At 54.3% G+C, this 14,351-nt stretch overlaps 1 protein-coding gene across 4 annotated transcripts in view; it reads left to right on the top strand.

The window, feature by feature from the left end:
- NFATC2 (nuclear factor of activated T cells 2) overlaps positions 1-14,351 on the top strand; it is a 117,282-nt gene that overhangs the window by 42,343 nt on the left and 60,588 nt on the right. For all 4 annotated transcript variants that reach the window (XM_029916615.1, XM_029916614.1, XM_029916612.1 and 1 more), the window contains exon 4: positions 1,081-1,253. In XM_029916615.1, coding sequence (XP_029772475.1) covers positions 1,081-1,253 — 173 coding nt within the window. The remainder of the gene's footprint in view (positions 1-1,080; positions 1,254-14,351) is intronic.

Raw genomic sequence — 14,351 nt, 5'->3', positions numbered from 1 at the left:
TGAGCCAAAGTCAGACACTTAACTGACTGAGCCACCCAGGCACCCAGAGAAGTTTCTATTTTAAAAGCTCTATGTCTAACTACTTTTCATGTGTGTTGCGGGGAAGGCCACCTAGGCATCTTTGGATTATGTTACATGGGATGAGGCTAAATTGACTTAATTTCAAAATTGGTTTGGCCTGGGATGCCTGGGGGGCTCAGGTGGTTAAGCATCTGACTTCGGCTGAAGTCATGATCTCACAGTTTATGGGTTCGAGCCCCGTGTCAGGCTCTGTGCTGACAGCTAGCTCAGAGCCTGGAGCCTGTCTTCAGATTCTGTCTCCCTCTCTCTCTGACCACCCCCCTGCTTGTGCTGTCTCTTAAAAATAAATAAAACATTATAAAATTTAAAAAAGTTGATTTGGCCTAAAGAAAATTTCAAAGATGCAGATAGGTTGAAACTCACAAAGTAATAGGCATGGAGCTAAAATTTGGGAAACCCTGTACCCGTGTTTGGAGTTACAACAAACAAACAAACATCCCTATAGAAAATAACCTTAACTTCTAAACTACCAGAATTTTACAAAACACTTCTGTCTACTGTTCACTCCACATTTGCTTTATCAGTTCCTTTGCTCCTCGTTTTACCTGAACTGTTAGACACAGTGACGTTTTTTACTTTTAAATACCGGAGCGTGAATTTCCTCAGGCCTAGAACCTATTCTTTGGTGACCACAGTGCATTTATCAAATTAAAGACATGTAAAGTTGACCTACCCCTCCTACCTATTGAAGAGTCTCTAATCAATTTTGCCAGTTGCGTAGTTGAGTTTGTCAGATACTTTTGAGAGTAGACAAACTGGCATGAAAAGTTTGCCTAGGGAAGTAATTTCCACCCGGGAGTTTTCTTGAATGACTCTGTAAGTGCTTGACCGCCATCAGGGCGTCCGCGGCTGCAATCTTGATCGGTGGATTGCAATGCCCCCCCCCCACCTGTGCCTGGCGGTGGAATTATTTTGGTTGACTGACTGAGGTGGTTTTGCGGGTGACCTTGCCTGTTCCCCAAGACGGCCATCTAAATGAGGCTGTCACCCTCCTGGCAGCATTGATTGCGCGGGGATCCTGAAGCTCAGGAATGCCGACATCGAGCTGCGCAAAGGCGAGACGGACATCGGCAGGAAGAACACGCGGGTGCGGCTGGTGTTCCGGGTGCACATCCCCGAGTCCAGCGGGAGGATCGTCTCCCTGCAGACCGCGTCCAACCCCATCGAGTGCTGTAAGTTGGGTGCTGGGTGGCGTCGGCCTTTGCCAGGTATCCGGAACCGGACCTTCCTCCCCGGGCAAGGTGCTCGGCGAGAATACGCAGGACCCACGAGGGTCAGCAGGGGCCCCGAGGTGACCAGAGGGCCCGGAGACGGAGCACAGAGCCCATCGAACAATTTCTCTCTGCTCCTCTTTGCTTCTGGAAGGTTTTGTGGCCTCACAGGAAATTAAAAAATAACACAGCTAATGAGTAGCCTACAGCTCTGTTTAGAAGCTTCGAAAACGTGTAAATGTTGTGGTCGTAAAAGGGGTAGATGCAGTTGGAGTGGGTTTACTGTACACAGTGTCCCCTTTTTCTCTCTCTCACCTCTCCCCTCAGTGGCTCTCAGTTGAGGATCGACTCTGCGGGTCACAATGCTGAACGCTCAGTACTCAGTATCTCCTTGAATATTACAGGGTTCTTGGCCATAGTGACGCTCATCTTCCAGAAGTGGGGGGCGTGGGGGAGGGGTTGGCTGCCCCGTGCCAGCGGGGCTGGGATTTGGACAGGAGCTTTGGCACACAGGACCACGCCGCCCCTCCCCCGAACTCCGGGCTGTCACCCTCAGCCCGTCCATACCTGTTTGCTAAGAATCTGCTCACTGTCTGGTGCTGGGCCAGGGGTCTGCAGACAGACAGCGTGCTTATCACAGGCCTGTGGGGGGAGAGATGCCCAAACCAAATGCAGAGGAACTTTGGAATCTCACGTGCACTGGCCCAGCTCTGCCGGGCGGAAGGGCTCTGAGCATAAACCCGGTTCCGTTTTCATCCGGCTTTGACAGAAGCAGCTGCTTCGAGCGCATTCACGGGCACCCGAGGCAAGTTTTGTCCTTGGTTTTTGCAGTTAGACCTGGCAGAGCTTACTGCGGCTGGGTTTTTGAGAGTGTAGAAATCATCTGCCAATGACAAACATTGTTGCAGAAACAAAAGCTGTTGATGTTATTTCTTAGTTCTTCTAAGAGTATTTTTTATGTCGTTAACAATCATGTTCCGTGGTCAATTAGGTTCAGGATTCTGTTTCCTTTTTACTGGACGTTTTACCATCACCGTGTGTCACAAACCTCCATTGCCTGCCGCGGCCATGGAGGTCACAGGGATGAGAGGAGTGGCCTGGTAGGGAACCGTAGGGAGTGGTGGGGACCAGGGACCCGGATGGCACGTTCCCTACCTACATGGCTTGCCTTTCTGCAACTCCAGCCAGTATTTCCATGTGGGAATGTAGACTCGAGGTCGCCAGATCCTCGGACTTTATAAGATAAACCCCAAAGCTCCTGATTTTTAAAAAGCAGCAGCAAATTCAGCATACTATGGATCAGAGAAAATCTTCACGTGGCTTCGATGAACCAGAGGTGGTCTTCATTAGATGCTAATGAGCACAGAGACGCGTGAGTGTCTTAGGCAGAAAGGGTTGAGGAAGACAGGCCCTCAGGATTTTATTTATTTATTAAAACATTTTTTTAAAATATTTATTTATTTTTTCAGAGACAGAGACACAGAGTGTGAGTGGGGCAGGGGCAGAGAGAGATGGGGACACAGAATCTGAAGCAGGCTCCAGGCTCCGAGCTGTCAGCACAGAGCCCGACGCAGGGCTCGAACCCACGAACCATGAGATCATGACCTGAGCTGAAGTCAGATGCTTCACTGACTGAGCCACCCAGGCACCCTTGGCCCTCAGGATTAAAAACCAGTGAGGAGAGACTATGGCTCTCTTGGGGAGAGAACCCAGAACTTGGTCCTGGTTGGTTTTTGGAAAAAAGATGACTCCAACCACGGGAGTCACCGTGTGGATCAGGCTGACCACAGTGGGGAGTCTCTGCTCTGATGTTTGAAGAGAAAGACCCGACAGCCCACACCACAAGGGAAAACAAGTGTTGAACAATATCTCAGCAACCCTGGAGTCCCCCTGCTCTACCCAGCAGACCCCACCCGTCCCCTGAGTGCTGGGCACGGTGGCTGCCTCACTGCCGTGTTGGCTTTGAACATCTCGAGTTGTTTGGGGAAGGAAACCCGGGCTCTTCCTCAGTAATTTGGGGGATTTTGAGAAGATAAGGTCTCCTTTTCTGGCAGGTGACTCACTGTACAGGATGGGGCTGTGGTTTGTAGCAAGGTGGGGAGCAGGCGGCCTCCGGAGGGACCACATGCCCGAGCCCCTGGTTCCTCTCCATCTTTGGGTCCCTTGGGACAACATATCTCATTTTCATCTGAGAGTTTCGGGGTCACCGCCGGATGCACGCACCTCCAGCAAGAGCTTCATTCAGGATGTCGTGAAGTCGTTAGAACCTTGAACATGGGTGGTTTTTTTTTTTGTTTTTTTTTTTGCTTTCTATATTTGGCTGATTCAACTACCTCCTTTTGACAGACAAGGAAGCAGACTTTCTTGGTAAAGTGATTCACTCATCTTTTTACTCAGTAATTAGTAGATCCAGAGTCTTCAGCTCTCTAGTTCTGTGAAATGCCTTCTTACGGTTTCTAGAACACCTCCGTTTCTTGCAGGACCAGACTGAAAGACCAATTGGCCACCCAGAATCTTCTCTCCCCCAGAATCTCCTGTTGTTTTTATTGCCACCTTTGTTTTATTTTCCAGGACCAGTGCCTGGTCATTATTTAAATATTTCTTGACTAATGGGCTTACTCTATGATCCTTAGGGAGATATCCAGTCAATATTTCTTGACAGTCTGTAACACATAGTGACACAGTCTGTGTACAATAAATAGTGACTAGTTGACTTCGTATATACCCCCTGGGGAGGGAGAGCTGGTAAGAAAAACAGCCAGTGGACTGGGACTCATCTGCACGGCTAACTCACTTTGGAGGTGCTGATTATATAAGATCTCAGGGAATCTAGGATATGTTCTCAGATTCTAGGAAAAACAAACAAACACTCAAACAAGCTACCAGAGGCCACTCTTTGGAAAGTAGGTCAATTTGCTAGAAACGTAGATTCCTTGTGTTAATGCAGAGACCAGCATCCCGGAGGTCAAAGCTCACCTTGCATAGACGGGTGCTCTGATTGTTTCTATTTCCACTCTGTGTTTCTCTTTCTGCTAGATCCTGAGTATTGCCAGGGAGGTACTTTTAGTTCCCTCCCTGATGGTCAGCAGAGCCCATCTGGAAGCTTCTCCAATCTGCCTGGCTCAGGGCACCACCCCCACCCCCTTCCCAGTCCTGATGGGGAACGTGGGAGAGTTCAGGAGGGAGCACCCTCGTCTTCCCCGATGACAGACCCACACGTGGCTCGCAGCCATGGTGCCTTTCCTGCCCCGGAGCCCACGAAATGGGCTGGTTCTCCCTTCCTCAGGGCTCCTCTGTGTTCTCAGCATCCACTGCCCCTTTCTCGTGGGGCTGGAGTCCTGGCCTCTGTCTGATAGGACGTCCAGGGCTGGCGTGGCCGGGAACTACCAGCAGGGGGGCCTTAGACGACAGACCTCTATTTCTGCTCTCTGGGTTCTGCAGGCCAGAGCCCAGAATCCAGGTGACGGGGGGAATGTTCCAGGCCCCTCTCCCAGCTCCTGGGGCCAGCTGGCAGGCTTGACACTCCTTGGCTTGTGGGTCCATGACTCCATTCTCTGCCTCCTGTTCACATGACCCTGTCGTCTGCGTGTCCCTCTCTGTCTCTCACAAGGACATGGTCCTTGAGTTCTGGGCCCACACTAAAATCCTGCACAATCCACACTCCATTTTTACCTTGTTTATACCTTCAGAGCCCATATTTCCAAATACAGTCACGTTTGGGGTTCTGGGAGGCTGGGGCTCAGTTCAACCCCTGGCCCCTCCTCAGCTGTGTTTCTTGACTTCACGGTGGCCTCAGCCCCTCAGTCCCCAAATCCACCGGGCTCTTCGCTCTGCCGTGAAGGGCAGGGCCCGCTCACCTTGCCTCTTCTGGTCCCCGGTTGGCTCTTCCTCATCCAAGGTTGCCATTTGCACAGCCCCTCAGGGAGGACACACTTCCCGATCCCGCAAGCTGCGGGTCCCCCTCTGTGCTGACAGCCCAACTTCCTCCTTGGTCTCTTTCATGTCAGGACGGAGACCAGAGGGTGTCAGCCAGGGCCCGGCACACAACATCTCTCTCTCAAATGTTTGTTTAAAAGAAACCTAGTGAAAACCAGCATCTCCAGGCTGCCCAGTGGGAGACGAAGGTGAGGACGAGGCAGAGAGGAGCTAGCTGCCCATGGGCGCAGAGGCCTTGTCCCCGGGGTAGCTCCCTGCGGGCCTTCTTTCCGCCCCTGTCTGTTTCAGAGGTTTTCCACCAGGTCCCGCCCACTCGAAGCACAGACCGGGGACTCACTTTGCTCCTTGTGTAGACACTGGGGAGCGGGCCTGTGGTATAGACCAGGAAGTAGATTTTCTCACATGCTCTTTTCAGCACCTCCCTTTTGGTGACATAACCGTATTTGCTGAGCTGTCATTAAAGTACAGTAAATGGGATAGACTTCGAGTCTCCAGTTCAGTGGTTTTTGACAGTTCAACGTACCTGCGTCACCAGATGCTCCTGGAAGCGCCCTGGCACCCCATCAGCCGGGGCCTCCGCCCCATGCCCCACACACGGGTCACCAGAGATTCGAGTTCCCTGTTCTGGAACCTTGCGGAATGGCATCAGACAATCGTGTTCTCTTGTGTCCGGCTTGTTCTCAGCATCGGCGCGGTGCTTTTGCGACCCCTTCGCTCTTAGCGTGTGAATCTTTATTCCTGTTTCCTGCCCAGCACTATCCCGTTGTGTGAATGTAGCGATTGTTTGTTTATCTTTGACAGACAGTCGGCTTGTTGGCGGGGTCTGGGCGTGTGGATAGGGCGGCTGTGAACCTTCTAATCCAAGTGCTTTCGCTGCTTGTGGGTAAATACCAGCAATGGAATATACCATCTGCGCGCAGGGAAAGTTTACGCTCCAGTTTGTGTATTTTCTAAGTCATAAAGTGATTTACTCTGTGCAGGAATTCACGTGAGCTCTGTTTGCCCCACGTCCTCACCGGTGTTGGTTTCTGCCTGTCTTTTCTACTGGCAGCCACTCCAGTGCGTGGAAAGGGTCCCTCCTTGTGCATGATTCGCATTTCCCCCAGTGACTCATGACGCCGCACACCGGTGTGTGCGCTTGCTGGCTGTGTCCGTGTCTGTGGACAGCTCACCCACCTTCTGTGGGGTCACTCCTGTTGTTATTGTGAATACGCGGTAGTTGTTTTCTGTATCATGGGTGGGAGCCTTTTGTCAGTGTAAGCGTGATGGACATTTTCCTTGGTCCTTTCACGGTGTCAGTATTTCATTTTGACTCAGTCCTAAGGTATCATTTTCTTTTCTTTCTTTCTTTTTTTAATGTTTTATTTATCTTTTGATACAGAGAGAGACAGAGCATGAGAGGGGGAGGGGCAGAGAGAGAAGGAGACAGAACTGGAAGCAGGCTCCAGGCTCTGAGCTAGTGGTCAGCACAGAGCCTGATGCAGGGCTCGAACCCACGAACATGAGATCTGACCCGAGCCGAAGTCGGAGGCTTAACCGACTGAGCCACTCAGGCACCCCTCATTTTCTTTTCTTTTGGGACTAGTGCTCTTTGCATTCCCCCAACAAATCTCTATAAGAAGGACACAAGGATATCCTTTGATGTTTTCTTCTAGAAGTTTCCTGATGCTGGTTTTTAGGAGTAGGGATGCGTTCCAGCTCAGGCTCATTTTGGGGTGTGGTGTGAGTAGGGTCGAGGTCCATCATTCACCATCTGCAGATTTGTCGCTTTGGATGCCCTTTTCTGGAAGCAAGAGCTTGGAAAAGCTGCCGGGTTCCCCTCCCTCACCGGCTTCCTTCTTTGCTCCACCTCAGTGTCCTGGGTCTGGCCTGGGAGACGGGCGATCAGGAGCGCTGCTCCGTGACAGTCTTTGAGGCGGTGGGACCAGACGGGCGAACTGCCTCCTTTGCTTCGTGAAGCAGGAATGCTTACCTTGTCCACCTGCTTCTGCTGAGAGGACCCACCTAATTCCGTGGGCTTCGTCATGGGGATTCTTCCCCTTAAAACATATTTGGAGTGCATGATACACCGTTCTAGGCACTGGGGATAAAACAGTGGTCAAGACAAAAGTCCTGGTCCTCACGGAGGCCACATTTCTAGTGGGGGAAAACCAACCCTAAATAACAAAAACATCATTTTAAACAGTGAAGTATGATGATGAAAATAACCAGAACTGTGAATTGGTGAGTTGGTGGATGGGAGCAGCAGCCTTGGGGGTGCCAATCAGGGGAGACTTCCTGGAAGAGATGGGGTATTAATCTGGACTTGAGCAGGTGGGGAGCATGGCCCAGCTGGAGGATGTAGTAAGTGCAAGGGCCTTGAGGCAAAGATAAGCTCCAGGTCTTCAGGGAATAAAAGGGCAGCTAGGGAGGCCCTGTGGAGTGAAGATGGATCACTGGGGACTTGAACCTTGTTCAAAGTGAAATGGGAAGCCTTGAGTTCTAATCAGGGGCCTGGCTTATAGTCTAAGACTTGTTTAGCACAGTGCCTAGCACACAGTAGGTGCGTTTACATACTTGAAGACCAAATGAAGGAAGGAAGGAAGGACCTGGCAGGGAAGAGGTAAAGAAAGGGGAACAATGATCACAGGCATCTGCTGTGCATCAAGCACTTTCTGTATTGCTGCCGAATCATCATAAAAACACTGTCAACTTAGTGGCTGCTCCCATTTTACAGCGGGGAAAACTGAAGCACAGAGAAATTACATACATTGCCCGTGGTCACACAGCTAGTAAGGGACCAGCCCCGCTGCAACCTCCCTGGATCTCAGGACACCCAAGGTCGAGTTAGGTCACGAACGGCAGATCAGTTTGGGCTGGAGCCAAAAGACTGGCATCATGTCCTGTAAACCGGAGACCAGCCCAGTGACCCTCCGAGGGCTCTGCGTGCCTTCCCTCCCACAGCAGTAGGTCATCTCCCCTGGGACGCTGTGGCAGTAAATCTTGGGTGACATGCAGGCACTGGGGTGGGGTGGGTCAGCCAGGCCTTTGTCAACCCCTGTTCTCCAAGGAGACTTTTAAGCAACGACTAAGAAGCCACGTTTCCAGAAGCACAAAACCTGTGTGATGGGGAGAAACAGGTTAGGGTGGTGGTTAGGTGGGGCCTGGGTTCAGATAAATGCCTCTGCCACTTACTAGCTGTTTAGTCCCAGGAAGTTGCTTACCGCTCTGTGCCTCAGCTTCCCCACCTGTGAAATGGGGATAGTAATAGTACGTGTCTCCCGGCTCTCGTCGGGGTTCAGTGAATGGGTGTCTCACAGCAGGTGCCGCTGGGATTACCACGGGCTAACCCAGCCCCTCTCTTGTGTGGCTCACACTCTGACTGTGACTCTGACTGCCGCTCTGTCCCTACTGGGACACCATTCGGGGCAGGTGCGGGAGTGTAGCAAACACGAGTTGTTTCAGGTGCGCTGGCACCCAGCAGCACGCCCTGCGGTGGAGAAGGAACCCGGATGCTTATCTGACCGGTGGAGCGGGTGGGCCGGGCGGTGACTGCGGGACACCCGGGTGTCGGGGGCGGGGAGCACGGGATTGGGGTTGTCTGACCAAAGGTTCCGGCCCTTCACGGAACCGGTCACGCAGGTGCAGGGAAGGGGTAACCCCCTGCCCCCCACAACCGGAGGCCTGCGCCATGCCCATGGCCTTGCGAGGCTCAGTCCATGCATTCCGAAATATTCATGTGTCGACCGGTGCCAGCGAGGGTTGGAGGCACGGAATGCCCCCCTCTTGGGGCTTCCGTTCCAGTGGGTCGAGGTTCAGAAGAGCTCTTGACAGGCTGCAGGTACGTGTGGCCGGGAGAAGGGCAGAGCTGGGGTGACACCCGTGTCCTTTCGTCTGTCCAGGCCGCCTGGGTTGTTCAGTGACCGGGAAGCTTGTCCATCACATGGAGAGGCCTGCAGCTCTCGGGAGTGGGGGGGGGGGGCGTCTTCTACGGAGAGATGTGGGGACACCTCCGCTCACATGTCGGAAGGGGTAGTAACCGTCCGAGCAAGGAAGAAGAAGAGTAGGTCGCACGATGGTCCTGGAGCTTTGTGGGTTTGATGACATGGGCGCACGTTACTGTCCCATACTCCACGGGAGAACACTGAGGCCCCACGGGGTGCGGAGTTAGGAGGTGGTCACGTGCACGGCAGACCCCGGGCACCTGGGCACACTGTACCCTACTCCTGTGGTTCGGATGCCAACAGAACTGTCACACAGGCGGACCCCACACTCAGGGACGCTTGGGGTCTGCCGTCCTGCTTCCACTCTCCAGGGAAGACCCGAGGGCATCTGGGGCAGGGGTGGGCCTGAGTCAGCACTGTATTCTGAGCCGGGCCAGGCTCATGGCCCAGGATGGCAGCCTGATGTGGAGACAAGCAGGGTGTCCAGGGCTGGAGCCCGTGGCCAGGGGTGGTCGGGCCGCGGCCGGCATGAGGCTTCTGCAAGCAGGCAGCTTTCCCACGGGGAAGCCTTGCCCGAGAAGGGGGCCCTCCAGGTAGTGGAATCGCACGGTCTGGGTTCAAGTTCTGCCTGTCTGCTGTACTGGGCTGTGAGCTCTCAGGCACGTCCCTTCTCCTCTGGGAGACTCAGTGCCCCCAGCTCCAAAATGGGGGTAATTCCTGCTCAGTGGTCTCAGGAAGTCTCGTGGTAAAAGTAAATGTAGCTGACTTTCATCGAGCCTGACCACACGCTGCCCGCTTCCCATCCTTCAACTCTAATCTGCAACCAGCCCCATGAGATCGGTGCTCTGCTCATTCCCATTTTATCAACGAGAAAAGAGAGACACAGAGAGAGGTGACTCGCCCAAGGGCCCGAGGGAGGTCACCGACCTGGGCTTTGGACTTGGGCTGTTGTGTGGCAGCGCTCCGACTGGCCTCCTCCTGTGGGTTTTGTAACATGAGGCGCTTGGAAACCGAGGCACCCTGCCGGCAGCTCTAATTATTCACTATTATTAGCTGAATCCACCTACTTTGCAGAGTCAGATTTCTCTGTCCAGCCTCTCCTGCCCGCCTCCCGAGGTTTTCTGGGCAGGTCGTAATTCTTGGCCACACACCCCAGTGACGGGGCCGAATCCTAGACAGGCAGGCCGAAATGTTCCGTTCCCAGACCGATGCGGGCAGACCCGCAGGCCCCCACAGCGGCGAGGGTTCCCCCCGGCGCGGAGCTGCTCCCCACCGGCTGCTGCTGCCGGTAAAAGCAAACACCCCAACTGGTTAAACCAACAGTGCCCTGTTGATTCAGAGCTCATAAAACACAGGAGCCCCAAACCCCTTTATGACGTGCCAGGATCTGGGGGCAGGAGGGAGGCCTGGGGACCTCTCTAGGTGAGGGCCACCTAGAAGCTTAAGCTGGAGCAGGGGGCTTCGGCTTCAGCCACCTGGCCCTCAGGATGGCTTTGAAATGGCAGCCCCCGGCCTGGGGAGAGCAGCGCAGCCTAACTGCTTTGGATGACGTAGCTTCTCTAACGGTTGAAAGGCTGAATGAGCGTGGGGGTGGGTGGGTGCTGATGGGGGTTGGGCCCCGGGCTTCCTGAGAGCCCTCCCACAGGCCCTGGGTGGTGTCGGTCCAATTAGCAGCCCGAGGTGGGAGAGGTTGCATCAGAGAGAGAGGAAGAAGCCGACCCGGGAGGGTAGCTCTGGTCGCTGCTTGCCTCTCTTCAGTTCCTCTTTCAGAGGCTAATTGGATTCGTTTGCTTCACTTCTGGGCTCTCCGAGGGCGCAGGGGCGTTCCCTGGAGGAGGTCCCCTTGCCCCGATGTGGCCTCTTAAGTGTCGAAGTTGGCCCTCAAACAAATGTGGGTAACAAGTCACCGGAAAGATTGTCATGCAAATTCTAGGAGATTTGGGTGCCGTGGGTCGAGGGGCCTTCTCCAGCCAGGTGGCCTGGGAGCCTTACTCTGGCTGTCAGGGTCAGGGTCGGGAAGTCCAGCTAACGGGTCAGGATCCACCCAGACCCACGGCGCCCAGGCGCAAGCCGTGTAAACAGGCGGCATGTGGTCAGCACAGATTTGGTGACACTGCCTCTGGGACAGCGACCCTTAGCCAGTGCCTGGCTCGTGGGGCGTCCTCAGGAGACTACAGGGTTTAGTATCAGTGACCTTGCCCCTGAAGTTTACTGAGGCAAATACGCTTCGTGTGCGTATTCTCCCACAGAAGCCTCCAGACGGCCTGGGAGGTGGGTCCATAAATAGTTGCATTTTACAGATGGGGAAGCAGGTTTAGAGAAGCCCACGCAAGGCCCCCTCGAGCTAGGACCGAGGCCCGCACCCAAGCCGGGGCTGCCCCGGGACCGAGTGGCGCACCCAGCGTCTGCTTCTCAGTCTCAAAAGTGTCGTGAACCGTGTCTCCCTCAGTGCCTGGCAGGGCTGTCATTTAAGGGCCTGTAAAGATAACAGACAAGAAAATATTTTTGAAAACCATCCAGCACGAAAGAGCAGGCACATTGACAGTTAGTGGTGCTAAAGAAAATTTCTCGGATGGTGACTGTGTGCTAGGCACCGGCTGAGTGCTTTTGTTTTATATTGGGTTTTTTTTTTTATTGTGGTAAAATACCCATAGCACAGTTTACTGTTTAACTCACCGTTAAGGTGGACAGTTCTGGGGCGTGGTGCACGTGTGCGATGTGGTGTTCTCACCATCGCTGCTGTCTAGTTATAGGGCTCGTCCATCACCCCAAAAAGAAACTGCATTCTCATGAGCAGTTACTCCCCAGATCCTGGCCACCCCTCTGTTTTCCGTCTCTGTGGATTCCCTAACTTCTGAGCGTTTTGTATACGTGGGATCACAGAAGAGCTGTCGTTTTGTGTCTGGCTCCTTTGATTTAGCGTGACGTTTTCAGGGTTCCTCCACTTGTAGTCGGTGTTTCTCCTCATGGCTCGGTCGCCCTTCTGTATGGGCATGCCACGTTTTGGCCATCCATTCACCCCTTGACGGATATCCGGGTTATTGATATTTGCTGTGTTACCAGGTCTGTACTGACCACGTCTGTGTTTACATGTGAGATGATGTCTGGTGCTCTCTGCAACAGACCCACGAGGGTAGGTGCTGTTCCGAGGCATCTGTGACCCAGAGAGGTGAAGTGACTTGCCCAGGGCCGCCCAGCAGGGAGGTGGCAGGAAGCACAAACACTTGAAACCATGGCTTTCTGATCCCAGAGCCCAAGAAGCAGGAAACCGGAATTCCCCTGTGGTGCCCAGGGCCCTGCATGACCCTGTCAGGATGGTTCCGCAGAGCAAACCTGGGGGGCCCATTGCAGTCAGTAAGGATTTTTTTGTAATCTATTCTGGGGTCCGCCCCTCAGACCATTGAAGTTAGTGGTTCTCATCAGGGGCGATTTGGGGCCCCTCCTTCCCAGGGGCCATCCAGCTCTCTATCTAGAGGTGATTCTGTTTGTCCCAGGGGAGGGGTGCAGCTGGCCTCCAGCGGGGAGGCCAGGGATGCCGCTAAAACAGCCCCACGGCAAACACGGGTCCGGCCCACACGTCAGTAGCGCCCAGGCTGGCAGCCCTGCTCTGCCGTTAGGGCCTGGATGTCTGTATTTTCTAAACGTCCCGGCTCATCCTAATGCACCCCCAGAGCTGAGTGCCGCTCACACTTGGTTAGTGCAGAACGATTATGTGAACTCCTTGTCACGCTGCAGAGCGGGGTTCAGGAGCTCTGGGGGGAGCCCCGAGTTCTGTGTTTCTAACCAGCTCGCCTGTGATGCTGGCCACCTCGCTTGGGGTTCGGGCCGGAGTGGAGGCGAGAGAAAGTGTGGGGAGCTGCGCTGGACTCTCGCCGTCCTCTCTCTTTAAACTTGTGTTTACAGGGTGTTTTCCTTCAGATACGGGGAAGGGGTGGGAAATGCAGATGCAGCAGAGGGAGAAACAGTTGGTTGATGGAAACCTCCAGGCTCTGCAGGGAGCAGCAGCCCATGTGTCCACAGCAATGCTCAGTGATTCACAGAGCGGCCGCCCGGGCCAGCCTCCCGCCCAGCGCCCAGAGTCACGGCCACGGCCAGGCCCCGGCCCGGCTGGCTGCGAGCCCTTGGCCGGCTTGTCCGGGAGTGGTGACTCAGGCTTTCCACCTGCAGAATGGGAGGGATGGCTCTTGCCACCTCCCCCCATTCCTGGGGCCCGAAGCCCCCAGCTGCCTCCCCAAACTCATCAAAGGCAGATCTTAAAAATTGGGACCTGTTTTTCCAGGCGATGCAACTGGTGTTTTCACTGCTCATAAATCTCCATTTGTGGCAGCTCCATTAGGAAGTCCTACGAAAGTCTTAGACCGAAAGAAGGGATTAATGACCCGGCCCATGTGGGAGAAATTAGCAGCTTCTGCAGAGAGGCCTTTTTACCGTATGCTCTGAACTGTTAGCCCCTGGGCTCGGCCCCGGCTGGCCGGTCCCTGGGCTGAGCCGGGGATGGGCTGAAGCTGACAGGGGACCATTGTGAGTCACTGGATTGCACGTTCAAGGTGAAGTGTCTGGGAGCCTCCGGCGGGTCCACAGTAGGCTCCTGAAATGCTGCCAAGGGCCTGGCTGCTCCTGAAGGAGTGGGTTTCGGGCTACAGGGAGGAGGGGATGCTTGGCCACCTGGAGGGCCAGTCAGGCCAGGAGGGAAGGGTTAGGTTTGGGCCTCCAGGCCTCATGCTGCTGCCTGCCCCGGCTCCCGGATGGGGAGGTCCTCAGGCCCCTGGCACTGAAAGGGCTGGCCCTCCGCCCAGTTCTTGGGCTTGGCAGGAACGCCAGGAGCTTGGGCTGACTCACCAGGGGAGGGCCGGCCTCCTCAGCCCACGCCGCTGAGGCGAGGCCTGAGCAGATGGGTCCCTCTTGCTGACTGGGACTTGTTTCTCACCCTGTGCGGGGTAGGGGGCTGGAGAGGGTCTTCACTCTTCCCTACCGCCTGCGTTCCAGAAGAATCAGTGGCCGGCTGGAGTGACTAAGGACTGGACCATCTTCTGAGGATTCAGATCTAAGCTTTAACCACATGCCCTTGACCAAGGGCTGATCTGACCTCCTTTAGCTTTAGTTTTCTCCCCAGGCAAACTTGAATAAGGTTAATACTTCCTCCCTCAGAAAGTGGCTGTGAGCATTCAAGTGTATCGTTGTGGTGCAGCACTCGGCAGAG

This window comes from Suricata suricatta, chromosome 12, assembly GCF_006229205.1.
Source record: "Suricata suricatta isolate VVHF042 chromosome 12, meerkat_22Aug2017_6uvM2_HiC, whole genome shotgun sequence".
NCBI classification, from domain to species: domain Eukaryota; kingdom Metazoa; phylum Chordata; class Mammalia; order Carnivora; family Herpestidae; genus Suricata; species Suricata suricatta.
Note: the sequence above shows the minus strand (reverse complement) of the source record. Positions and strands in the feature narration are given on the sequence as shown.